At 58.0% G+C, this 25,553-nt stretch overlaps 1 protein-coding gene across 1 annotated transcript; it reads right to left on the bottom strand.

Annotated features, from left to right (window-relative positions):
- Positions 1-1,084: 1,084 nt before the first annotated feature.
- Positions 1,085-25,142, bottom strand: LOC140407724 (serine/threonine-protein kinase MRCK alpha-like; the record flags this gene model as incomplete). The annotated part of the gene is made up of 10 exons (XM_072495020.1): positions 25,016-25,142; positions 24,548-24,678; positions 21,603-21,684; positions 20,644-20,860; positions 17,489-17,551; positions 11,319-11,915; positions 5,978-6,075; positions 4,775-4,859; positions 2,871-2,991; positions 1,085-1,232 (listed from the first exon to the last, which is right to left on the bottom strand). Coding segments are annotated over exons 4-10 (1,311 nt in total), but the record flags the coding sequence as incomplete, so codon positions are not given.
- Positions 25,143-25,553: the final 411 nt, after the last annotated feature.

Raw genomic sequence — 25,553 nt, 5'->3', positions numbered from 1 at the left:
CTCTGTAACCTCCTCCAGCCCCGACAACCCTCCCTATCTCTGTAACCTCCTCCTGTCCCTCCAACCCTCCCTATCTCTGTAACCTCCTCCAGCCCCTACAACCTTCCCTATCTCTGTAACCTCCTCCAGCCCCTACTACCCTCCCTATCTCTGTAACCTCCTCCTGTCCCTACAACCCTCCCTATCTCTGTAACCTCCTCCAGCTCCTACAATCCTCCGAGATCTCTGCACTCCTCCAATTCCGGCCCCTTGAACATCCCCCCATTTCCAATGCTACACAGTTGGCGGACATGTTTTCATCTGCCTGGGGGTGGGGGGGGGGGGGGGGGGGGGGGGGGTGGGGGGAGGCTCTCCAGCTCTGGATTCCCTCCCTAAACCTCTCCGCCTCCCTCTCTCTCTTCCTTTATCATAGAATTTACAGTGCAGAAGGAGGCCATTCGGCCCGTCGAGTCTGCACCGGCTCTTGGAAAGTGCACCCTACCCAAGGTCAACACCTCCACCCTATCCCCATAACCCAGTAACCCCACCCAACACTAAGGGCAATTTTGGACACTATGGGCAATTTATCACGGCAAATCCACCTAACCTGCACATCTTTGGACTGTGGGAGGAAACCGGAGCACCCGGAGGAAACCCACGCACACACGGGGAGAACGTGCAGACTCCGCACAGACAGTGACCCAAGCCGGGAATCGAACCTGGGACCCTGGAGCTGTGAAGCAATTGTGCTACCCACAATGCTACCGTGCTGCCCTAACCTGCTTTAAGACCGATCCTTTTCCCGAGCTTTTGGTGGTCTGTCCCTCATACCTCCTGATGGGATTTGAAATCAAATTCCATCCTTCGGAGCAAGGTTGGGGCATTTTATGCTGCTCACGATGCTCCATAAATTCAAGTTGTCGGGACGAACGAAGCCCCCTCCAGGAACGTGAGCGGGAAATGTGCGTCAGCGCCCCCAGTATCAAACCCACCTTGTCTCGATTCCCCCCCCCCCCCTGCCAATGGCCAATCCCCAACCCCCGCCGCCCCCCCCCCCCCCCCCCCGACCATCACTCCATCCGCCTTCCTCATTCCCCTCCCCCACCTCCCTCCCCTTCCCCGATGGGACACTGACCGGGGGAGGGTCTCGGACGTCCTGTATGCCCGGGCCCGGACCCACGTGCACCAAGTGGCTGAAGTTGGACGGGTTGGAGATTAACTTGGACCTCCTGTGTGGGTTTTTCAGCATCTCCCTGTGCAAGACGAGCAAAAAGCAGATTTAGTGATTGGGCGAACAGGGGAGGGGGTTACGAATCCCGCCCTCTAAGATGGACGCAGACCATGAAGGGTCTTCATACATATTTTTAAAAATTCCAATTGCCATGGGAGTGTCCCATTAAGAAATTTGTCCCATTTGTCTTATCACATGGCTTCAGTGATGTCATTGTGTGGGTGGAGCTGGGCCGTGGCTCTGTGAGGTTTTACTTTCGCTTCTGAGTTTGGGCCGGGTTTTGAACTGCGCGGCTTGAAAGAAATGTTTCTCTATCTTAATATTAAAAGCTGTTTCCTGACAGCTTGGTAACTTAAAAGAGAGATAAGTGCTTTCTTTAAGGAATTAAAATCTGCTGTTTGAAAAGGGGAACAGAGTATCAATAACAAGTCTTATACCAGTAAGAGTGCCGTGTGCTGGGCACACCTTTGAAATGGGATTTTTGGGTTTACTTGGATTTTGTCATTGAATTGGAACAGTTAAGGGGGGATTCATTAAGGGTTATACATAGAGTACTGCAGCTGTGTGGGGTCTTTTTATGTCTGTAGTTGATACAAATTCTTACTGTGTGTGTTTATACAAAGTGCTAACTAAATTTGTAGAATAAAGTTTGTTTTTTTGATTAAAAAGCACTTAAGACCTCGGTTAAATAACACCCGAAAGGTAGGCCCATCGTAACTAAAATCGATAAACAGTTATGGGTCAGGTGAACTCCACGATATACTTTGGAGTTTACTAAACCCTGGCCCATAACACAATTAAGGGGCAATTTAGCGTGGCCAATCCACCTACCCTGCGCATCTTTGGGTTGTGGGGGCGAGACCCACGCAGACACGTGGAGAATGTGCAAACTCCACACGGACGGGGCCGGGATCGAACCCGGGTCCTCGGCGCCAGCAGTGCGAGCCGCCGCGCCCCCCGTCACAAAGGACAAAGAAAAGTACAGCACAGGAACAGGCCCTTCGGCCCTCCAGGCCCGTGGTGCCCGACTGAACTACCACCTTCTGCACGCTCGATTTCTGTTGTTTTCAGTTAACGTCTGACGGCTGGAGAGACTCAAACACGCTTCGATGTCTCGAGAATGTGATGTCCCTGAACCTGGAGGTCCGACCAGCTTCAGCGAGATCCCGTTGAAGGCGGGGGGGGGGGGGGGGGGGGGGGAGGCGAGGCCAGGCGGGAGGGGTGGGGTGGATGCCTTGGTTACTGGTTTAGCACAGGGCTAAAATCGCCGGCTTTGAAAGCAGACCAAGGCAGGCCAGCAGCACGGTTCGATTCCCGTACCAGCCTCTCCGAACAGGCGCCGGAAAATGGCGACTAGGGGCTTTTCACAGTCACTTCCATTTGAAGCCTATTTGTGACAATAAGCGATTTTCATTACAGGGAGCGCCGTCCCCTCAGACAGCATCTCTGCAGTGGGTATCCAAGCCCACATAGTTCTCACTGCAAATTACCCAGCGAGGTACACCTGACATCGGTAGGCCCCAGGAGGCAGCGGAACGAGTTCCACACACCAGGAAACAATCGGTGCGGGAGTGCTCGCCTCCGGGAGCTTGGCGAGGCGGGGTGGGATTGCGGCAGAGATGTTGGAAGAAAACATCAGCCCCCCCCCCCCTCCATTTACCTCCACTGGTGCACCCGATCCTCCTCAGAGATTCGGAAAGTGAAACGCTTCTTGTTTTTCGTCCGGAACATCTGCCGGCGACTGTTATCCGTTGTCTCGGGGACGTTGAAATCGTCCGTCGCTAGTCCCGGGGAAAGAAGGGGGATGGTCAAACGTCGATTCGGGCAGAGGGAAGGAGGGCCTCTTGCGCGCAGAGGGAGGCGGCCTACACTGAGCGAACGCAGCAGAGAAGAGACCCCCCGTCAACATTGAAGGATGGGAATGAACGACACGGGGCAGGAGGCCATTTTAACCCATCATCGTCTCCGTGCTGGTTGGCAACGAGCAACGCAGGCGTGTCCCGCTCTCCTGCGTAACTGAGTAACTGAAAGCATGGCTTGTGTCTTCTTAGCCAACTCTTTTTTTTTTGTTAAATTTAGAGTACCCATTTCATATTTTCCAATTAAGGGGCAATTTAGCGCGGCCAATCCACCTACCCTGCACATCTTTGGGTTGTGGGGGCGAAACCCTCGCAGACACGGGGAGAATGTGCAAACTCCACACGGACGGTGACCCAGAGCCGGGGTCGAACCTGGGACCTCGGCGCCGTGAGGCAGCAGGGCTAACCACTGTGCCACCCTGCTGCCCCTCAACCAACTCGCTGAATCATCACTCCAAGATCCGTCTGATCAATATCCTCCCATTGATTGCAAATTCCCCCTTTCCTTGTTGCAACTTCCATAATTAATTCCTCCACATTTCTCCGGGTTGAACTCTATCTTTCCACTTTTCTGCCAAGCTGATCATCCCTATCCTCCTGCAGGTTAAACCTTCTTCCTCACCGTTAACCACACAAGCAGTTTTTGTACCGTCGAACCACCGATTAGTTGGGGTCTGGAGAAAACAGGGATGATGGGACACTGCTCGTATGCTTGACAAACATCACCTTCTCCCCCACTCCCTGTGGGAGCAGGTCCCACATTCTCCCCACTCCCTGTGGGAGCGAGTCCCACATTCTCCCCACTCCCTGTGGGAGCGAGTTCCACATTCTCCCCACTCCCAGTGGGAGCGAGTCCCACATTCTCCCCACTCCCTGTGAGAGCGAGTCCCACATTCTCCCCACTCCCCGTGGGAGCGAGTCTCACATTCTCCCCCACTCCCTGTGGGAGTGAGTCCCACATTCTCCCCCACTCCCTGTGGGAGCGAGTCCCACATTCTCCCCCCACTCCCCGTGGGAGCGAGTCCCACATTCTCCCCCACTCCCTATGGGGAGCGAGTCCCACATTCTCCCCCACTCCCTGTGGGAGCGAGTCCCACATTCTCCCCACTCCCTGTGGGAGCGAGTCCCACATTCTCCCCACTCCCTGTGGGAGCGAGTCCCACATTCTCCCCACTCCCTGTGGGAGCGAGTCCCACATTCTCCCCACTCCCCGCGGGAGCGAGTCCCACATTCTCCCCACTCCCTGTGGGAGCGAGTCCCACATTCTCCCCCACTCCCTGTGGGAGCGAGTCCCACATTCTCCCCACTCCCCCGCGGGAGCGAGTCCCACATTCTCCCCACTCCCTGTGGATAAAGAAGTGCTTTCTGAATCCCCCATTGGATTTCTGGGTGACACTCTCACATTGGCAGGGAAGGCATCGGAGGGTGAGGTATAGGGAGAGCAATGAAAGAGAGAAAGAGCGAGGGAATGACAGCCACGCAGCTGAACGAGAGAGGAAGTCGGAAGGGGTGAGCGAATGAGTGAGAAAGTGACGGGGGAGTGGGGGGGGGGGGGGGGGTGGGGAAGAGGTGAACGAGCAGAAGGGAGAAGAGTGCAGGAGAAGAGAGGGAGAGAGTTGACCTGTCTATCCAGCTTAGACAAGGAACCTCATGCGAATGGGTTCGGCAGTGTCCGACAGCAAAAAGATTCCACGCGGACTCTGACCTGCTTCCTTGCTCCGGAGGTAGATTAACCGGAAAGGTTCGCTCGCAAAGAGATTCAGCGACCCATCTGGGCCCAGGGGGCGAACCTGCAAATTTTAAGGCGAGGCGTTAATTCAGGGCAGCGTCTAACCGGGGGGGGGGGGGGGGGGGGGGCAGCCCGTCACTAACCTCAGGCCCAGGCCGCCCACCAACGGGCCCACCCACTGGAGGCCAGCTTGGTAGCTCCGGGGTCGGAGACTACACCCTCCTTCCTTTTTCGATACGTTGGTGAAGCGTGGCGGGCCGTGCCCGCATTCATCGCAGATCCCCGATTGCCCTTGAGGGGGCGGTGGAGAGTCAACCACATTGCGGTGTGGGTCTGGCGTTGCGGGTAGGCCCAGACTGGGTAAGCGCGTCAGAGTTCCTTCCCGAAATAGAATCGCAGAAGGAGGCCATTCGGCCCGTCGCGTCTGCACCGGCCCTCTGACAGAGCACCCTTTTAAAAAAATTAATTTAGAGTACCCAATTCTCTTTTTTCTTCCCCCCCCCCCCCCCCCCCCCACAACTGAGGGGCAATTGAGCCTGGCCAATCCACCTACCCTGCAGGTCTTTGGGATGTTGGGGTTGTGGTAGGCTATATTAGGGGTATCGCGGTACCTTGGTGGGATGTACCTTGTACTGTAGTATGAGTGGGTCCGCCCAGCAGGCGGAGCATAAGAGTCTGTGTTTCACCCACAGCAGTCATTCTGTAGCGGAGCTGCTGGGGTAACTACTTGTTCATTAAAGCCTTCAATTGGACTGCAATCTCGCTTCAGTGCTGATTGAGCGTGGGGGGGTGAGACCCACGCAGACACGGGGAGAATGTGCAAACTCCACACGGACAGCGACCCTCGGGCGCCGTCAGGCAGCAGTGCTAACCACTGCGCCGCCAGGCCGCCCACTGAAGGAGCACCCTCAGCCCAGGCCCACAACCCCACCTAACCCCGGACACGAAGGGGGCAATTTAGCACGGCCAATCCACTCAAGCTGCACATCTTTGGACTGTGGGAGGAAACCGGAGCACCCGGAGGAAACCCGCGCAGGCACGGGGAGGACGTGCAGACTCCGCAGTCTCCCGAGGCCGGGACTGAACCCGGGTCCCTGGCGGTGCGAGGCAGCGGAGCTAACCCCCAACCCCACCCCCCCCCCCCTCCCCCACCTTGTATCGCAGTCTCTGTCTGCTTACCTTCTTCATGGGTATGGTCTGAACCCACTCAGCCTTCCTGACGTCAAACACATTCACTGCATTCTCGCTGTACACCGTCAGGTGTGGCCCGCGACAAGCTGCAGGGAACAAACGGAACAGTTACTACCTCCGCAAACGCCGCCCTCCTTGCCCAGTGATACCCCCCCCCCCCCCCCCCCGCTCAACCCCGCTCCCTGGGATTGGGGAGTAAGAATCCGCCAGGCTTCCTGGTGCACAGTACGAGAGGGAAAGCAGCTGTGTTCCCCTCCCCAGTTGCCCACTGGGCGAGAGGGAGCTTAACGTGGAGCTAAACAGGCATTTACATCAAAGCCGTATGATAGGATCGGGCCGTTCGGCCCGTCTCCTCCCTGGTGATTGTTCTCCACCCGTACCTGCTCCCAACCACACCTCCAGCTTCCCGCCGACACTCTTTCCTTCCATCCCTCCCTCTCCCTCCTGCGTATCGACACTATTCACCTCGAGCTTTCCCCATGGGAGCGAGTTCCACATTCTCCCCCACTCTCTGTGGGAGCGAGTCCCACATTCTCCCCCACTCCCTGTGGGAGCGAGTCCCACATTCTCCCCCACTCTCTGTGGGAGCGAGTCCCACATTCTCCCCCACTCCCTGTGGGAGCGAGTTTCACATTCTCCCCCACTCCCTGTGGGAGCGAGTCCCACATTCCCCCCCACTCCCTGTGGGAGCGAGTCCCACATTCCCCCCCACTCCCTGTGGGAGCGAGTCCCACATTCTCCCCACTCCCTGTGGGAGCGAGTTCCACATTCTCCCCCACTCCCTGTGGGAGCGAGTCCCACATTCCCCCCCACTCCCTGTGGGAGCAAGTCCCACATTCTCCCCCACTCCCCGTGGGAGCGAGTCCCACATTCTCCCCCACTCCCTGCGAGAGCGAGTCCCACATTCTCCCCACTCGCCGTGGGAGCGAGTCCCACATTCTCCCCACTCCCCGTGGCAGCGAGTCCCACATTCTCCCCCACTCCCCGCGGGAGCGAGTCCCACATTCTCCCCCACTCCCCGCGGGAGCGAGTCCCACATTCCCCCCCACTCCCTGTGGGAGCGAGTCCCACATTACCCCCCACTCCCCGCGGGAGCGAGTCCCACATTCTCCCCACTCCCCGTGGGAGCGAGTCCCACATTCCCCCCCACTCCCCGTGGGAACGAGTCCCACATTCTCCCCCACTCCCTGTGGGAGCGAGTCCCACATTCTCCCCCACTCCCCGTGGGAGCGAGTCCCACATTCCCCCCCACTCCCCGTGGGAGCGAGTCCCACATTCCCCCCCACTCCCCGCGGGAGCGAGTCCCACATTCTCCCCACTCCCTGTGAGAGCGAGTCCCACATACTCCCCCACTCCCTGTGGGAGCGAGTCCCACATTCTCCCCACTCCCTGTGGGAGCAAGTCCCACATTCTCCCCACTCCCTGTTGGAGCGAGTCCCACATTCTCCCCACTCTCTGCGGGAGCGAGTCCCACATTCTCCCCACTCCCTGTGAGAGCGAGTCCCACATACTCCCCCACTCCCTGTGGGAGCGAGTCCCACATTCTCCCCACTCCCTATGGGAGCGAGTCCCACATTCCCCCCCACTCCCTGTGGGAGCGAGTTCCACATTCTCCCCCACTCCCCGCGGGAGCGAGTCCCGCATTCTCCCCCACTCCCCGTGGGAGCGAGTCCCGCATTCTCCCCCTCTCTCTGGGTGAAGAGGTGTGCCCTGAATACCCAATGATGTGGGCCCATTTGCTCTATATCTCTCATCTCTCTCTTCAGGTGCCATGCCCTAAGGAGGCATTGGCAATCACGGACGCTGGTCCACGGTTATTCCAGGCAGGATACGGCACTGATATGCCATTGCCTAATGGGGGTTCTGCCTAACCAGGAGACTCTCCTGTTATCACTGTTTGCCACAGGCCGGTTTGATAACCAACCTGTTGGCCATGTTATGATGCCACCTTCCTTGGCTAGCAAGTCCTGAAGTGGGACTCAAACCCAGAGCAATTGCGCGTGGCCAATCCACCTACCCTGCACATCTTAAGTTGTGGGGGGGGAAGAGACCCACGCGGACACGGGGAGAACGTGCAAACTCCGCACGGACAGTGACCCGGGGCCGGGATCGAACCCGGGTCCTCGGCACCATGAGGCAGCAGTGCTAACCACTGCGCCTCCGTGCCACCCCTCCATGTTCAATCTTCCTGATGGGTTGTAAACCATGTGCTTCGGATATCCGACCTCCAAAGCAAATCTTATTGGCCAAACCCAAGGGAGGCTCCCGAACAAGAGGAGGACAAAGGAAGTCCTTCAAAGGTTTACCTCAGGAAATGCAGCATAGGCATCAACCCCTGAGAGACCCTTCCTTGCTCAGAAGAGGCCTACTTGGAGGACCCAATTCAGGGGCAATTTTAACGTGGCCAATCCACCTCCCGGGAACACCTGTCAAGCGTACGGTCGAAGATGGGGCTCGAGGATCTGGTTCATCATTCACGTGAGAGTACCTTTAAGAAATGGGTATTTAAGAAAGGTACCTTTAAGAAATGTTGGGCTGCTCATGTCACTGCAGTGATGTCAGAGTGTGGGTGGAGCTGAGCTCTGGTTCTGATTTTTTAGTTTCACTTTGAGAAAGCTTGGGTGTGTCTGTCTTTTTGGTTTCGTTTTTCAGTGTGTCGCAGCTGAAGTCAGACAAAGCAGCTGTACTGCTGAGCTCGCTGCCATGAAGGACTATCTCTTAAGCATTTGGTGAATTCAGAATTATAAATGTTTTCAGTATTGACTGTAAACCCCGATGTGCTTCTGTTTAAAGGTTTGTTAAGTCTTTTGGGTGTAAAAGGACAGCATACAGTTACTTAGTGTTGTAGTCTTTGGGGGTTGTCTTTGAATTGATGGTTGCTAAGATATTCACTGTTTGTTTTAAAAAGATTAACTTGAGTTCATAGAATAAACATTGTTTTGTTTTAAAAAATACTTTTCCATTTCTGCTGTCCCACACCTGGAGAGTGGGCCGTGTGCTCCCCATACCACAAACTAGTAAAAGTTGTGGGTCAGGTGAACTCCATGATACACTTTGGGGCTCTCTAAACCCTGGCCCATAACAGTAGGGACCCACAGAAATCATGCTCGATGCCACAATCTCTTAGGTGGATAATCACACTCGTTAGCAAGTGCTCGCCAAGTCCTGGTATTATTCCAGTAAATACTTTTTTGATAAGAATCTCCATCCGTGTCACACAAGTGGGCTTACATTAACACTGCAATGAAGTTACTGTGAAAATCCCCTCGTCGCCACATTCCGGCGCCTGTTCGGGTACACGGAGGGAGAATTCAGAATGTCCGATTCACCTAACCTGCACGTCTTTGGACTGTGGGAGGAAACCGGGGCGCCCGGAGGAAACCCACGCACACACGGGGGGGAGAACGTGCAGACTCCGCACAGACAGTGACCCCCAAGCCGGGAATCGAACCCGGGTCCCTGGCGCTGTGAAGCAGCAGCACTGTGCTACCGTGAGGGCCTCTATATCCCTTTTAGAATATGGAGGCAGAACCGTTCCCAGGAACTCCAGCGTGGTTTCACCGAGATTCGATACGGGTCTCACATCACTTCTTGGTAGAACCCTCAAGAGTATTGAAAGTCAAAGAGATCTAGGAGTACAGGTCCACAGGTCATTGAAAGGGGCAACACAGGTGGAGAAGGTAGTCAAGAAGGCATACGGCATGCTTGCCTTCATTGGCCGGGGCATTGAGTATAAGAATTGGCAAGCCATGTTGCAGCTGTATAGAACCTTAGTTAGCCCACACTTGGAGTAGTGTTCAATTCTGGTCGCCACACTACCAGAAGGATGTGGAGGCTTTAGAGAGGGTGCAGAAGAGATTTACCAGAATGTTGCCTGGTATGGAGGGCATTAGCTATGAGGAGCGGTTGAATAAACTCGGTTTGTTCTCACTGGAACGAAGGAGGTTGAGGGGCGACCTGATAGAGGTATACAAAATTATGAGGGGCATAGACAGAGTGGATAGTCAGAGGCTTTTCCCCAGGGTAGAGGGGTCAATTACTAGGGGGCATAGGTTTAAGGTGAGAGGGGCAAGGTTTAGAGTAGATGTACGAGGCAAGTTTTTTACGCAGAGGGTAGTGGGTGCCTGGAACTCGCTACCGGAGGAGGTGGTGGAAGCAGGGACGATAGGGACATTTAAGGGGCATCTTGACAAATATATGAATAGGATGGGAATAGAGGGATACGGACCCAGGAAGTGTAGAAGATTGTAGTTTAGTCGGGCAGCATGGTCGGCACAGGCTTGGAGGGCCGAAGGGCCTGTTCTTGTGCTGTACATTTCTTTGTTCTTTGTTCTTGTTCTCTGCTTTCCAATTCTACCCCTCTCGAAATGAACCCCAGTGTTTCAATGGGGGGGGTTTTATTAGGGCCGATACTTTTAGTGATTTGGGAATCGCCCAGTTCCTCTGCCCCCCTCTACAATTTTACGCTCTTATTTTCCAAGCAGTCCGTCACCTCCTGATTCTTCCGATCAAAATGAAGTCCCTGAAATTCATCGATATTGAAATTCATTTGCTAATTACACAGGGGGAGGTGGTGGTAATGTCACTGGGCTAGTAATCCAGGGACCCTTCCCCCTGCCCCCCCCCCCCCAAGGTTATCGTTCCGAGGGGACACAATCTTCGAACCCCACCATGGCAGCTGGTCGAATTTAGTTCAAATTTATAACAATAATAATCTTTATTATTGTCGCAAGTCAGCTCACATTAACACTGCAATGAAGTGACTGAAAATCTCCTCGTCGCCACATTCCCGGCGCCTGTTCGGGTACACGGAGGGAGAATGTCCGGTTCACCTTAACGCGCACGTCTTTCGGGGACTTGTGGGAGGGGGGGGGGGGGAAACCGGAGCGCCCGGAGGAACCCCACGCAGACGCGTGGGAGAAGGTGCAGACGCCGCACAGACAGTGACCCGTGGCCGGGATCGAACCCGGGCCCTCGGCGCCGCGAGGCAGCGGTGCTAACCACCTCGCCGCCGTGCGAATTCCCCTCGGCCGGCGGAATTCAAATTCCCGACGAATAAAATCTGGAATTATGAAGCTCGGACTCCGTAACGGCGACCGTGACATCGATCGTCGTAAAAAAAAAAAACCTCCATCTGGTTGACTAATCTCTCCTTCAGGGGAGAGGGGGAAATCTGCTGCCCTTACCCCGGTCTGGCCTACATGTGACTCCAGACCCCCCTACACACACACACACACCGCTCTTAACTACCCGTCTGAATTTGCCGAGCATTTCTACCGCTCTTGATGCAGATATATATAAAGAGAGGCGGAGAGAGAGACATTCTTACCAGCAGCGATAGGTGGCGCCGGCCACATCAGTTCCTGCTGCCACGATCTCCGACCCTGGCCATTGACGTATACGCCAACCGTGCTGAAGCAGAGAAGGTACAGGTCGCGGGCCACAGCCGCCGCGCACAAGGCCTCCGCCTGGCCCTGGATGAGGAAAGTCAGCGAAGGGTCCCCTGAGCTCACCAGGCAGACCGGGGGCCCCTCGCCCGTCAAGGGGTACAGACTGAAGCCGGCCAAGTAGCCGAGGCACAGGCGCTCCTCGAAGACGCCCATCCACTGCACGGCCCCCGGGGCCTGGAAGTCCCTTGTCCGCTTGTACTGCACCTTGCCAGCGCCCAGCCGGTAGCAGGTGACGTGGCGCTTGGCGGCAGCGCACAGCCACCCGCCGGTCTGCCCCTGGCCCCCGCCGCCTGCAGCGATCACCTGAGCGCCCCGAGCCTCGGGCACCTTCGCCCCGGCCGCCTCCGGGTTCTGCAGGTCCTCCCACGTGTAGAGACGCAGGTTCCGGCTCCTTCCGGACAGCACTGCCAGTAGCTTCACGCTGGGCACGAGCTCGAGTTGGTGAACCCGCTTACTGTCGCCCAGCAGGGTGATTTCTGTAACAAACGGGGCAGGGGGTGAGAGGTGAGGCCACATTCATACCCATCAGGTGTGCGACCTCCGAGAAGATCGTCTGTGTGTCATTGCCCTCCCTGGATGCGTTGCCCCAAATCTCCCCGTGTACCCCATTCCATATCCCTCAAACCCACCTACCCACACCCTCCTCGTTTCCCTCGATCCCACCCTTCCCCAATCCCACCCCATCTCCCTCAATCCCTCCCTGTCTCCCTCAATCCCGTTCCACACGCCTCTCCCTCAATCGCCGCCCGTCTCCCTCAAACCCAGCCCCCACCCCCTCCCTCAATCCCGGTCCACTCGCCTCTCCCTCAATCGCCGCCCGTCTCCCTCAAACCCAGCCCCCACCCCCTCCCTCAATCCCGGTCCACTCGCCTCTCCCTCAATCGCCGCCCGTCTCCCTCAAACCCAGCCCCCACCCCCTCCCTCAATCCCGGTCCACTCGCCTCTCCCTCAATCGCCGCCCGTCTCCCTCAAACCCAGCCCCCACCCCCTCCCTCAATCCCGGTCCACTCGCCTCTCCCTCAATCGCCGCCCGTCTCCCTCAATCCCGGTCCACTCGCCTCTCCCTCAATCGCCGCCCGTCTCCCTCAAACCCAGCCCCCACCCCCTCCCTCAATCCCGGTCCACTCGCCTCTCCCTCAATCCCACCCGTCTCCCTCAAACCCAGCCCCCACCCCCTCCCTCAATCCCGTTCCACACGTCTCTCCCTCAATCCCACCCGTCTCCCTCAAACCCAGCCCTCACCCCCTCCCTCAATCCCGGTCCACTCGCCTCTCCCTCAATCCCACCCGTCTCCCTCAAACCCAGCCCTCACCCCCTCCCTCAATCCCGTTCCACACGTCTCTCCCTCAATCGCCGCCCGTCTCCCTCAAACCCAGCCCCCACCCCCTCCCTCAATCCCGGTCCACTCGCCTCTCCCTCAATCCCACCCTGTCTCCCTCAAACCCAGCCCTCACCCCCTCCCTCAATCCCGGTCCACTCGCCTCTCCCTCAATCGCCGCCCGTCTCCCTCAAACCCAGCCCCCACCCCCTCCCTCAATCCCGGTCCACTCGCCTCTCCCTCAATCGCCGCCCGTCTCCCTCAAACCCAGCCCTCACCCCCTCCCTCAATCCCGGTCCACACGCCTCTCCCTCAATCCCACCCTGTCTCCCTCAATCCCGGTCCACTCGCCTCTCCCTCAATCGCAGCCCACACTATCTCCCTCAATCCCACCCCATCTCCCTCAATCCCAACCCTCACCATCTCCCTCAATCCCACCCTCACCCCCTCAATCCCACCCAGTCTCCCACAATCCCAGCCGTCACCCCCTCCCTCAATCCCGTTCCACTCGTCCCTCCCTCAATCGCAGCCTGCCTCCCTCAATCCCAACCCTCACCCCCCTCAATCCCACCCTGTCTCCCACAATCCCACCCCGGCTCCCTCAATCCCACCCCCTCAGTCGCCCTCAATCCACCACCGCCTCTTCCCTGTCAATCCCACCCCCTCCTCATCTCTCTCAATCCTCTCTCTCCTCGTATTCCTCAATCACACCCACTCCCCTCTGTCTCAAACTCATCCCCTCACCGTCTTCCTCAATTCCACCCCCTACACAAATCCTTCAATCCTCACCGTCTCCCTCAATCCCTCCCCTCACCGTCTCCCTCAATCCCAACCCTCACCGTCTCCCTCAATCCCTCCCCCTCACCGTCTCCCTCAATCCCTCCCCTCACCGTCTCCCTCAATCCCAACCCTCACCGTCTCCCTCAATCCCTCCCCTCACCATCTCCCTCAATCCCTCCCCCTCACCATCTCCCTCAATCCCTCCCCCTCACCGTCTCCCTCAATCCCACCAATTCGCCGTCGCCCTCAATCCCAACCCTCACCATCTCCCTCAATCCCTCCCCCTCACCGTCTCCCTCAATCCCTCCCCCTCACCGTCTCCCTCAATCCCAACCCTCACCGTCTCCCTCAATCCCAACCCTCACCGTCTCCCTCAATCCCAACCCTCACCGTCTCCCTCAATCCCTCCCCCTCACCATCTCCCTCAATCTCAACCCTCACCATCTCCCTCAATCCCTTCATCACCATCTCCCTCAATCCCTCCCCTCACCGTCTCCCTCAATCCCAACCCTCACCATCTCCCTCAATCCCTCCCCTCACCGTCTCCCTCAATCCCAACCCTCACCATCTCCCTCAATCCCTCCCCTCACCGTCTCCCTCAATCCCAACCCTCACCATCTCCCTCAATCCCTCCCCTCACCGTCTCCCTCAATCCCTCCCCTCACCGACTCCCTCAATCCCAAACCTCACCATCACCCTCAATCCCTCCCCTCAGCATCTCCCTCAATCCCAACCCTCACCGACTCCCTCAATCCCAAACCTCACCATCACCCTCAATCCCAACCCTCACCATCTCCCTCAATCCCTCCCCTCACCGTCTCCCTCAATCCCTCCCCTCACCATCTCCCTCAATCCCTCCCCTCACCGTCTCCCTCAATCCCTCCCCCTCACCGTCTCCCTCAATCCCACCAATTCGCCGTCGCCCTCAATCCCAACCCTCACCATCTCCCTCAATCCCAACCCTCACCGTCTCCCTCAATCCCTCCCCTCACCGACTCCCTCAATCCCAAACCTCACCATCACCCTCAATCCCAACCCTCAGCATCTCCCTCAATCCCAACCCTCACCGTCTCCCTCAATCCCAACCCTCACCGTCTCCCTCAATCCCAACCCTCACCGTCTCCCTCAATCCCTCCCCCTCACCGTCTCCCTCAATCCCACCAATTCGCCGTCGCCCTCAATCCCAACCCTCACCATCTCCCTCAATCCCTCCCCCTCACCGTCTCCCTCAATCCCTCCCCCTCACCGTCTCCCTCAATCCCAACCCTCACCGTCTCCCTCAATCCCAACCCTCACCGTCTCCCTCAATCCCAACCCTCACCGTCTCCCTCAATCCCTCCCCCTCACCATCTCCCTCAATCTCAACCCTCACCGTCTCCCTCAATCCCATCCCTCACCGTCTCCCTCAATCCCATCCCTCACCGTCTCCCTCAATCCCTCCCCTCACCGTCACCCTCAATCCCTCCCCCTCACCATCTCCCTCAATCCCTTCATCACCATCTCCCTCAATCCCTCCCCTCACCATCACCCTCAATCCCAACCCTCACCGTCTCCCTCAATCCCTCCCCTCACCATCTCCCTCAATCCCCCCCTCACCATCTCCCTCAGTCCCAACCCTCACCGTCTCCCTCAATCCCTCCCCCTCACCGTCTCCCTCAATCCCAACCCTCACCATCTCCCTCAATCCCTCCCCCTCACCGTCTCCCTCAATCCCAACCCTCACCATCACCCTCAATCCCAACCCTCACCATCTCCCTCAATCCCTCCCCTCACCGTCTCCCTCAATCCCAACCCTCACCATCTCCCTCAATCCCAACCCTCACCGTCTCCTCAATAACTCCCCCTCACCATCTCCCTCAATCCCAACCCTCACCATCTCCCTCAATCCCAACCCTCACCATCACCCTCAATCCCAACCCTCACCATCTCCCTCAATCCCTCCCCTCACCGTCTCCCTCAATCCCTCCCCTCACCGACTCCCTCAATCCCAAACCTCACCATCACCCTCAATCCCAACCCTCAGCATCTCCCTCAATCCCAACCCTCACCGTCTCCCTCAATCCCTCCCCTCACCATCTCCCTCAATCCCAGCCCTCACCGTCTCCCTCAATCCCTCCCCCTCACCGTCTCCCTCAATCCCTCCCCTCACCAACTCCCTCAATCCCTCCCTCTCACCGTCTCCCTCAATCCCTCCCCCTCACCGTCTCCCTCAATCCCTCCCCCTCACCGTCTCCCTCAATCCCTCCCCCTCACCGACTCCCTCAATCCCAACCCTCACCGTCTCCCTCAATCCCTCCCCCTCACCATCTCCCTCAATCCCTCCCCTCACCATCTCCCTCAATCCCAACCCTCACCATCACCCTCAATCCCAACCCTCACCATCTCCCTCAATCCCTCCCCTCACCGTCTCCCTCAATCTCAACCCTCACCATCTCCCTCAATCCCAACCCTCACCGTCTCCTCAATAACTCCCCCTCACCATCTCCCTCAATCCCAACCCTCACCATCTCCCTCAATCCCAACTCTCACCATCACCCTCAATCCCTCCCCTCACCATCTCCCTCAATCCCTCCCCTTCCATCTCCCTCAATCCCTCCCCTCACCGTCTCCCTCAATCCCTCCCCTCACCTCTCCCTCAATCCCTCCCCTCACCTTCTCCCACAATCCCTCCTCCTCACCTTCCTCTCAATCCCTCCCATCACTGTCTCCCTCAATCCCTCCCCTCACCATCTCCCTCAATCCCTCCCCTCACCATCTCCCTCAATCCCTCCCCTCACCATCTCCCTCAATCCCTCCCCCACCCCATCTCCCTCAATCCCTCCCCTCACCTCTCCCTCAATCCCTCCCCTCACCTTTCCCTCAATCCCACTCCCTCACCTTCTTACCCAATGCCCAACCTCTCCGTCTCCCTCAATCCCACCCCCTCACACCGTCTCACTCAATCCCTCCCCCTCACCTTTCCCTCAATCCCACCCCGTCACTGTCTCCCTCAATCCAACCCCCTCACCTTCTCCCTCAATCCCTCCCCTCACTGTCTCCCTCAATCTAACCCCCTCACTGTCTCCCTCAATCCAACCCCTCACCTTCTCCCTCAATCCCTCCCCTCACTGTCTCCCTCAATCCAACCCCCTCACTGTTTCCCTCAATCCAACCCCCTCACCTTCTCCCTCAATCCCTCCCCTCACTGTCTCCCTCAATCTAACCCCCTCCCTGTCTCCCACAATTCCTCCCCCTCACCTTCTCCCACAATCCATCCCCCTCACCTTTCCCTCAATCCCTCCCCTCACTGTCTCCCTCAATCCCTCCCCTCACCATCTCCCTCAATCCCTCCCCTCACCATCTCCCTCAATCCCTCCCCTCACCTTCTCCCTCAATCCCTCCCTTCACCGTCTCCCTCAATCCCTCCCCTCACCTTCTCCCTCAATCCCTCCCCTCACCTTCTCCCACAATCCCTCCTCCTCACCTTTCCCTCAATCCCTCCCATCACTGTCTCCCTCAATCCCTCCCCTCACCATCTCCCTCAATCCCTCCCCTCACCGTCTCCCTCAATCCCTCCCCTCACCTTCTCCCTCAATCCCACTCCCTCACCTTCTTACCCAATGCCCAACCTCTCTGTCTCCCTCAATCCCACCCCCTCACACCGTCTCACTCAATCCCTCCCCTCACCTTCTCCCTCAATCCCTCCCCTCACCGTCTCCCTCAATCCCTCCCCTCACCTTCTCCCTCAATCCCAACCCTCGCCGTCTCCCTCAATCCCTCCCCTCACCTTCTCCCTCAATCCCTCCCCTCACTGTCTCCGTCAATGACACTGTGTCACCATTTCACAAACTCTAACCTTCTGCCCTTACCCCTTACTCCTGCCTACCCACCATCTCCTCAGGGTCTTGACCTCACTCAGATCAGATCCTTAGTGAGAATGCGTTGTGGAGTCAGAACTGAAACTATATTTACCGTTTTTAGTCACATCGATAAGGAAGAGCCCTTCATCGGTACCCAGGGCGAGACGTTCCTTATCTGAGAGGGAGACAAGAATATTGATTCAAGGAAGCGTAACAGAGTCTACGAGAGAGTGAGAGGGAGAGAGCGTAACAGAAACATTATCCAACCACATTCTGTACCTGTCCTGGGAGTGTTTGATGGGGACAGTGTAGAGGGAGCTTTACTCTGTATCTAACCCCGTGCTGTACCTGTCCCGGGAGTGTTTGATGGGGGACAGTGTAGAGGGTGCTTTACCCTGTATCTAACCCCGTGCTGTACCTGTCCTGGGAGTGTTTGATGGGGACAGTGTAGAGGGAGCTTTACTTTGTATCTAACCCCGTGCTGTACCTGTCCTGGGAGTGTTTGATGGGGACAGTGTAGAGGGAGCTTTACTCTGTATCTAACCCCGTGCTGTACCTGTCCTGGGAGTGTTTGATGGGGGACAGTGTAGAGGGTGCTTTACTCTGCATCAAACCCTGTGCTGTAGCAGTCCTGGGAGTGTTTGATGGGGACAGTGTAGAGGGAGCTTTACTCTGTATCTAACACCGTGCTGTACCTGTCCTGGGAGTGTTTGATGGGGACAGTGTAGAGGGAGCTTTACTCTGTATCTAACCCCGTGCTGTACCTGTCCTGGGAGTGTTTGATGGGGACAGTATAGAGGGAGCTTTACCCTGTATCTAACCCCGTGCTGTACCTGTCCTGGGAGTGTTTGATGTGGACGGTGTAGAGGGAGCTTTACTCTGTATCTAACCCCGTGCTGTACCTGTCCTGGGAGTGTTTGATGGGGACAGCGTTGAGGGAGCTTTACTCTGTATCTAACCCCGTGCTGTACCTGTCCTGGGAGTGTTTGATGGGGACAGTGTAGAGGGAGCTTTACTCTGAATGTAACCCCGTGCTGTACCTGTCCTGGGAGTGTTTGATGGGGACAGTGTAGAGGGAGCTTTACTCTGTATCTAACCCCGTGCTGTACCTGTCCGGGGAGTGTTTGATGGGGACAGTGTAGAGGGAGCTTTACTCTGTATCTAACCCCGTGCTGTACCTGTCCAGGGAGTGTTTGATGGGGACAGTGTAGAGGGAGCTTTACTCTGTATCTCACCCCGTGCTGTACCTGTCCTGGGAGTGTTTGATGGGGACAGTGTAGAGGGAGCTTTACTCTGTATCTAACCCCGTGCTGTACCTGACCTGGGAGTGTTTGATGGGGACAGTGTAGAGGGAGCTTTACTCTGTATCTAACCCCGTGCTGTACCTGTCCTGGGAGTGTTTGATGGGGACAGTGTAGAGGGAGCTTTACACTGTATCTATCCCCGTGCTGTACCTGTCCTGGGAGTGTTTGATGGGGACAGTGTAGAGGGAGCTTTACACTGTATCTAACCCCGTGCTGTACCTGTCCTGGGAGTGTTTGATGGGGGACAGTGTAGAGGGAGCTTTACTCTGTATCTAACCCCGTGCTGTACCTGTCCTGGGAGTGTTTGATGGGAACCGTGTAGAGGGAGCTTTACTCTGTGTCTAACCCCGTGCTGTCCCTGTCCTGGGTGTGTTTGATGGGGACAGTGTAGAGGGAGCTTTACTCTGTATCTAACCCCGTGCTGTACCTGCCCGGGGAGTGTTTGATGGGGGACAGTGTAGAGGGAGCTTTACTCTGTATCTAACCCCGTGCTGTACCTGTCCTGGGAGTGTTTGATGTGGACGGTGTAGAGGGAGCTTTACTCTGTATCTAACCCCGTGCTGTACCTGTCCTGGGAGTGTTTGATGGGGACAGCGTTGAGGGAGCTTTACTCTGTATCTAACCCCGTGCTGTACCTGTCCTGGGAGTGTTTGATGGGGACAGTGTAGAGGGAGCTTTACTCTGAATGTAACCCCGTGCTGTACCTGTCCTGGGAGTGTTTGATGGGGACAGTGTAGAGGGAGCTTTACTCTGTATCTAACCCCGTGCTGTACCTGTCCGGGGAGTGTTTGATGGGGACAGTGTAGAGGGAGCTTTACTCTGTATCTAACCCCGTGCTGTACCTGTCCAGGGAGTGTTTGATGGGGACAGTGTAGAGGGAGCTTTACTCTGTATCTCACCCCGTGCTGTACCTGTCCTGGGAGTGTTTGATGGGGACAGTGTAGAGGGAGCTTTACTCTGTATCTAACCCCGTGCTGTACCTGACCTGGGAGTGTTTGATGGGGACAGTGTAGAGGGAGCTTTACTCTGTATCTAACCCCGTGCTGTACCTGTCCTGGGAGTGTTTGATGGGGACAGTGTAGAGGGAGCTTTACACTGTATCTATCCCCGTGCTGTACCTGTCCTGGGAGTGTTTGATGGGGACAGTGTAGAGGGAGCTTTACACTGTATCTAACCCCGTGCTGTACCTGTCCTGGGAGTGTTTGATGGGGGACAGTGTAGAGGGAGCTTTACTCTGTATCTAACCCCGTGCTGTACCTGTCCTGGGAGTGTTTGATGGGAACCGTGTAGAGGGAGCTTTACTCTGTGTCTAACCCCGTGCTGTCCCTGTCCTGGGTGTGTTTGATGGGGACAGTGTAGAGGGAGCTTTACTCTGTATCTAACCCCGTGCTGTACCTGCCCGGGGAGTGTTTGATGGGGGACAGTGTAGAGGGAGCTTTACTCTGTATCTAACCCCGTGCTGTACCTGTCCTGGGAGTGTTTGATGGGGACAGTGTAGAGGGAGCTTTACTCTGTATCTAACCCCGTGCTGTACCTGTCCTGGGAGTGTTTGATGGGAACCGTGTAGAGGGAGCTTTACTCTGTGTCTAACCCCGTGCTGTACCTGTCCTGGGTGTGTTTGATGGGGACAGTGTAGAGGGAGCTTTACTCTGTATCTAACCCCGTGCTGTACCTGTCCGGGGAGTGTTTGATGGGGGACAGTGTAGAGGGAGCTTTACTCTGTATCTAACCCCGTGCTGTACCTGTCCTGGGAGTGTTTGATGGGGACAGTGTAGAGGGAGCTTTACTCTGTATCTAACCCCGTGCTGTACCTGTCCTGGGAGTGTTTGATGGGGACAGTGTAGAGGGAGCTTTACTCTGTATCTAACCCCGTGCTGTACCTGTCCTGGGAGTGTTTGATGGGGGACAGTGTAGAGGGAGCTTTACTCTGTATCGAACAGGCCGGTAGTGTTGAAGACATTACCTAGGATGGCAGCAGTGAGCGTGTTGCGGATCAGAGGCAGTGCGCTGTCGTACGCCTCCTTGAGGCACACCGCTGGCCGTTCCTCGAAGCCGCTCTGCTTACGGATATCGACCAGCTCGTTGATGACCGTCACCCACTTCTTCTTCTCACTCTCGCTCTCCGCCAGCACCAGGAGCGAGGTCTTGGTGCTCGGGACCATCAGCTGGGCCGCAGTTATCTGTCGGAGGAAACAGAGCGGGGATAGTCCGGAGGCGAGCTGGAGATTGCGGGGGGGGGGGGGGGGTGGGGGGGGGGGGGGGGTTGCAGTGGAGAGGGCTGGATCGAAGCTATCCCCGCTGTTCGTCACGCCAATCGCAACCGGAGAATGGGCAAGTCTCAGAATCGTTCAATTGGCGGTGCCAAGCTCGAGCTGCCATTGGAAACAGAAAATGGAGATTCACCCCCCTCCCCCCCCCAACCCCCGGCCATTGAACGCTCTTGTCGATCAGAAATCTATCTCACACAAGGATGAGCCGGTTCTTTGGGGGGCGAGGACAGGGTGTGTTAGGTGCTCAGGGAGCCCAGCAAACCACACCCACATGTTCTGGGCATGCCCAGCGCTGGAGGAGTTTTGGAAGGGCGTAGCGAGGACGGTGTGGAGGGTGGTAGGATCCAGGGTCAGACCGGGCTGGGGGCTCGCAATATTTGGGGTTGCAGGGGAGCCGGGAGTGCAGGAGGCGAAAGAGGCCGGAATTCTGGCCTTTGCGTCCCTGGTAGCCCGGCGAAGGATTCTCCTTCAGTGGAAAGATGCGAGGCCCCCAAGCGTGGAATCCTGGATCAGCGATATGGCGGGGTTCATTAAATCTTTCCAAAGCATTTCCCCATTTCGAAGATAGTCTCTGCCTAGATTCCTCCTTCCAAAGTGCAAACCTCACACTTTTCCACATTGTATTCACTGGTTAAGCGATGATCTCACTCACCCTCAGTATACAGGGAATGTCCTTCTTGTTCGCGTGTATCACGTCTGAGGAGAACACCGAGCTCACGGAAAATTCTTCATCTCTTAAATGCAAAGTGGAAACTTGTCACCCAGGGGGAGAGACACAGCCTGAGGTCCAGGGTAACAGAGCCCCCAGGGGGAGAGACACACCCTGAGGTCCAGGTAACAGAGCCACATTGCCCAACATCACAGCCCAAAAGGCCAGTGCGAGTCTCATATCAGCCTCGTGCCCTCTGCCTCGTTTAACCTCATATCCCTGGAGCCCACCTACTCCCAGAACCCCTCAATCCCACCTCCGCCCCGTGTACCTCAATCCCACCTCCGCCCCGTGTACCTCACTCCCACCTTCTCCCCGTGTCCCTCAATCCCACCTTCTCCCCGTATCCCTCACTCCCTCCTTCTCTCCGTGTCCCTCACTCCCACCTTCTCCCCGTGTCCTCAATCCCACCTTCTCCCCCTGTCCCTCACTCCCACCTTCTCCCCGTGTCCCTCACTCCCACCTTCTCCCCGTGTCCCTCACTCCCACCTTCTCCCCGTGTCCCTCACTCCCACCTTCTCCCCGTGTCCCTCACTCCCACCTTCTCCCCGTGTCCCTCACTCCCACCTTCTCCCCGTGTCCCTCACTCCCACCTTCTCCCCATGTCCCTCACTCCCTCCTTCTCCCCATGTCCCTCACTCCCACCTTCTCCCCGTGTCCCTCACTCCCACCTTCTCCCCGTATCCCTCACTCCCTCCTTCGCCCCGTGTCCCTCATTCCCTCCTTCTCCCCGTGTCCATCACTCCCACCTTCTCCCCGTGTCCCTCACTCCCACCTTCTCCCCGTGTCCCTCACTCCCACCTTCTCCCCGTGTCCCTCACTCCCACCTTCTCCCCGTGTCCCTCGCTCCCACCTTCTCCCCGTGTCCCTCACTCCCACCCTCTCCCCGTGTCCCTCACTCCCACCTTCTCCCCGTGTCCCTCACTCCCACCTTCTCCCCGTGTCCCTCACTCCCACCTTCTCCCCGTGTCCCTCACTCCCACCTTCTCCCCGTGTCCCTCACTCCCTCCTTCTCCCCGTGTCACTCACTCCCTCCTTCTCCCCGTGTCCCTCATTCCCACCCTCTCCCCGTGTCCCTCACTCCCACCTTCTCCCCGTGTCCCTCACTCCCACCTTCTCCCCGTGTCCCTCACTCCCTCCTTCTCCCCGTGTCCCTCATTCCCTCCTTCTCCCCGTGTCCATCACTCCCACCTTCTCCCCGTGTCCCTCACTCACACCTTCTCCCCGTGTCCCTCACTCCCTCCTTCTCCCCGTGTCCCTCACTCCCACCTTCTCCCCGTGTCCCTCACTCCCACCTTCTCCCCGTGTCCCTCACTCCCACCTTCTCCCCGTGTCCCTCACTCCCACCTTCTCCCCGCGTCCCTCGCTCCCACATTCTCCCCGTGTCCCTCACTCCCACCTTCTCCCCGTGTCCCTCACTCCCACCTTCTCCCCGTGTCCCTCACTCCCACCTTCTTCCCGTGTCCCTCACTCCCACCTTCTCCCCGTGTCCCTCACTCCCACCTTCTCCCCGTGTCCCTCACTCCCACCTTCTCCCCGTGTCCCTCACTCCCACCTTCTCCCCGTGTCCCTCACTCCCTCCTTCTCCCCGTGTCCCTCACTCCCACCTTCTCCCCGTGTCCCTCACTCCCTCCTTCTCCCCGTGTCCCTCACTCCCACCTTCTCCCCATCTCCCTCACTCCCACCTTCTCCCCGTGTCCCTCACTCCACCTTCTCCCCGTGTCCCTCACTCCCACCCTCTCCCCGTGTCCCTCACTCCCTCCTTCTCCCCGTGTCCCTCACTCCCACCCTCTCCCCGTGTCCCTCACTCCCACCCTCTCCCCGTGTCCCTCACTCCCTCCTTCTCCCCGTGTCCCTCACTCCCACCCTCTCCCCGTGTCCCTCACTCCCACCTTCTCCCCATGTCCCTCACTCCCTCCTTCTCCCCATGTCCCTCACTCCCACCTTCTCCCCGTGTCCCTCACTCCCACCTTCTCCCCATGTCCCTCACTCCCTCCTTCTCCCATGTCCCTCACTCCCTCCTTCTCCCCGTGTCCGTCACTCCCACCTTCTCCCCGTGTCCCTCATTCCCACCTTCTCCCCGTGTCCCTCAATCCCACCTTCTCCCCCTGTCCCTCACTCCCACCTCCCCGTGTCCCTCAATCCCACCTTCTCCCCGTGTCCCTCACTCCCACCTCCCTCCATGTCCCTCACTCCCTCCTTCTCCCTGTGTCCCTCACTCCCACCTTCTCCCCATGTCCCTCACTCCCACCTCCCTCCATGTCCCTCACTCCCTCCTTCTCCCCGTGTCCCTCACTCCCACCTTCTCCCCGTGTCCCTCACTCCCACCTTCTCCCCGTGTCCCTCACTCCCACCTTCTCCCCGTGTCCCTCACTCCCACCTTCTCCCCGCGTCCCTCGCTCCCACCTTCTCCCCGTGTCCCTCACTCCCACCTTCTCCCCGTGTCCCTCACTCCCACCTTCTCCCCGTGTCCCTCACTCCCACCTTCTCCCCGCGTCCCTCGCTCCCACCTTCTTCCCGTGTCCCTCGCTCCCACATTCTCCCCGTGTCCATCACTCCCACCTTCTCCCCGTGTCCCTCACTCCCACCTTCTCCCCGTGTCCCTCACTCCCACCTTCTCCCCGTGTCCCTCGCTCCCACCTTCTCCCCGTGTCCCTCACTCCCACCTTCTCCCCGCGTCCCTCGCTCCCACCTTCTTCCCCCGCGTCCCTCGCTCCCACCTTCTTCCCCCGTGTCCCTCAATCCCGCCTTCACTCCTCGTTCCTCAATCCAGGCTCCCGTCCCGGTAACAATTGTGTGACTCAGTGCCCCTCGGGTTTGCAAAGCTGCACCCGGACGATGCCACCCCCCCACCACCCCATCCCCCCCGGATCTGGGATCGTACTTACCGCAGGTCGAAGACGTGAGTGACTGCGGCAGTGGCCTGCGTGCCCGCGGCCTCGTAGAGGAAGATCTTGAAGTCGCAGAGGACGGCGTGGGCCCGCTGCCAGCCCTTCTTCACCCCGGTCGGCTTTGGCAGCTGCGAGGCAGGAACGGAGGGTCAGGGCCGGGGCAGGAAGTGTGGGGGGGGGGGGGGGGGGGGGGGCGCTGGTGTTTTGCTCTACCAACCCCCGCCCTCGCAGGCCGGCCATTTTCCCTGGCCGCCTCCCCCCCCCTCCCCCCCCCCCCCCCGGTACGTCCACCCGTGGGGCCATTGGTCACGCGCCACGCCCCCTCGGAGGGACGCAATCCCCACTGGGACACGCGTGCTCCCTCACATACACGCGCGCGCGGGGCACGCGGCTGGGCGCGAGGCCGAGCGGCCCCCCCCCTGTCCAGCGGCGCCCGGTCTCCGCGCGGCCCTGCTGGGTTCTTACCGACACGCAGCCCTCGAACGCGGTCCCGGTTCCCTTGATCGGGTCGATGCCCAGCGACCGGATCTGCTCGGGGGGCGTGGGGCAGATGCGCGCCTCAGCGGAGCAGGCGGAGTGGCAAACGAAGCTACAAACTGAGAGGGAGAAAGACAGAACAGTGTGAGAGAGAAGAGGGGACTCCGACGCGGCCAACAACAACGAACGGTCGTTCGTAGAGGCTCACTGATTCCCGGCAGTGCAGAAGGAGGCCTTTAGGCCCGTCGGGCCTGCGCTGGCCCTCCGAAAGAGACCCCCCCCCCCCACCACCTAGGCCCATTCCCCGCCCTGTCCCCATAACCCCACCCAACCTTTGACCATACGCCCATAAGACATCGGAGCAGAATTAGGCCACTCGGCCCATCGATTCTGCCCCGCCATTCAATCATGGCTGATATTTTTCTCATCCCCATTCTCCCCATAACCCCTGACCCCCTTTGGACACGAAGGGGCAATTAACATCACGGCCAATCCACCTAACCTGCACATCTTTGGACTGTGGGAG

This window comes from Scyliorhinus torazame, unplaced genomic scaffold (genome assembly GCF_047496885.1).
Source record: "Scyliorhinus torazame isolate Kashiwa2021f unplaced genomic scaffold, sScyTor2.1 scaffold_1864, whole genome shotgun sequence".
Classification (NCBI taxonomy): Eukaryota; Metazoa; Chordata; class Chondrichthyes; order Carcharhiniformes; family Scyliorhinidae; genus Scyliorhinus; species Scyliorhinus torazame.
Note: the sequence above shows the minus strand (reverse complement) of the source record. Positions and strands in the feature narration are given on the sequence as shown.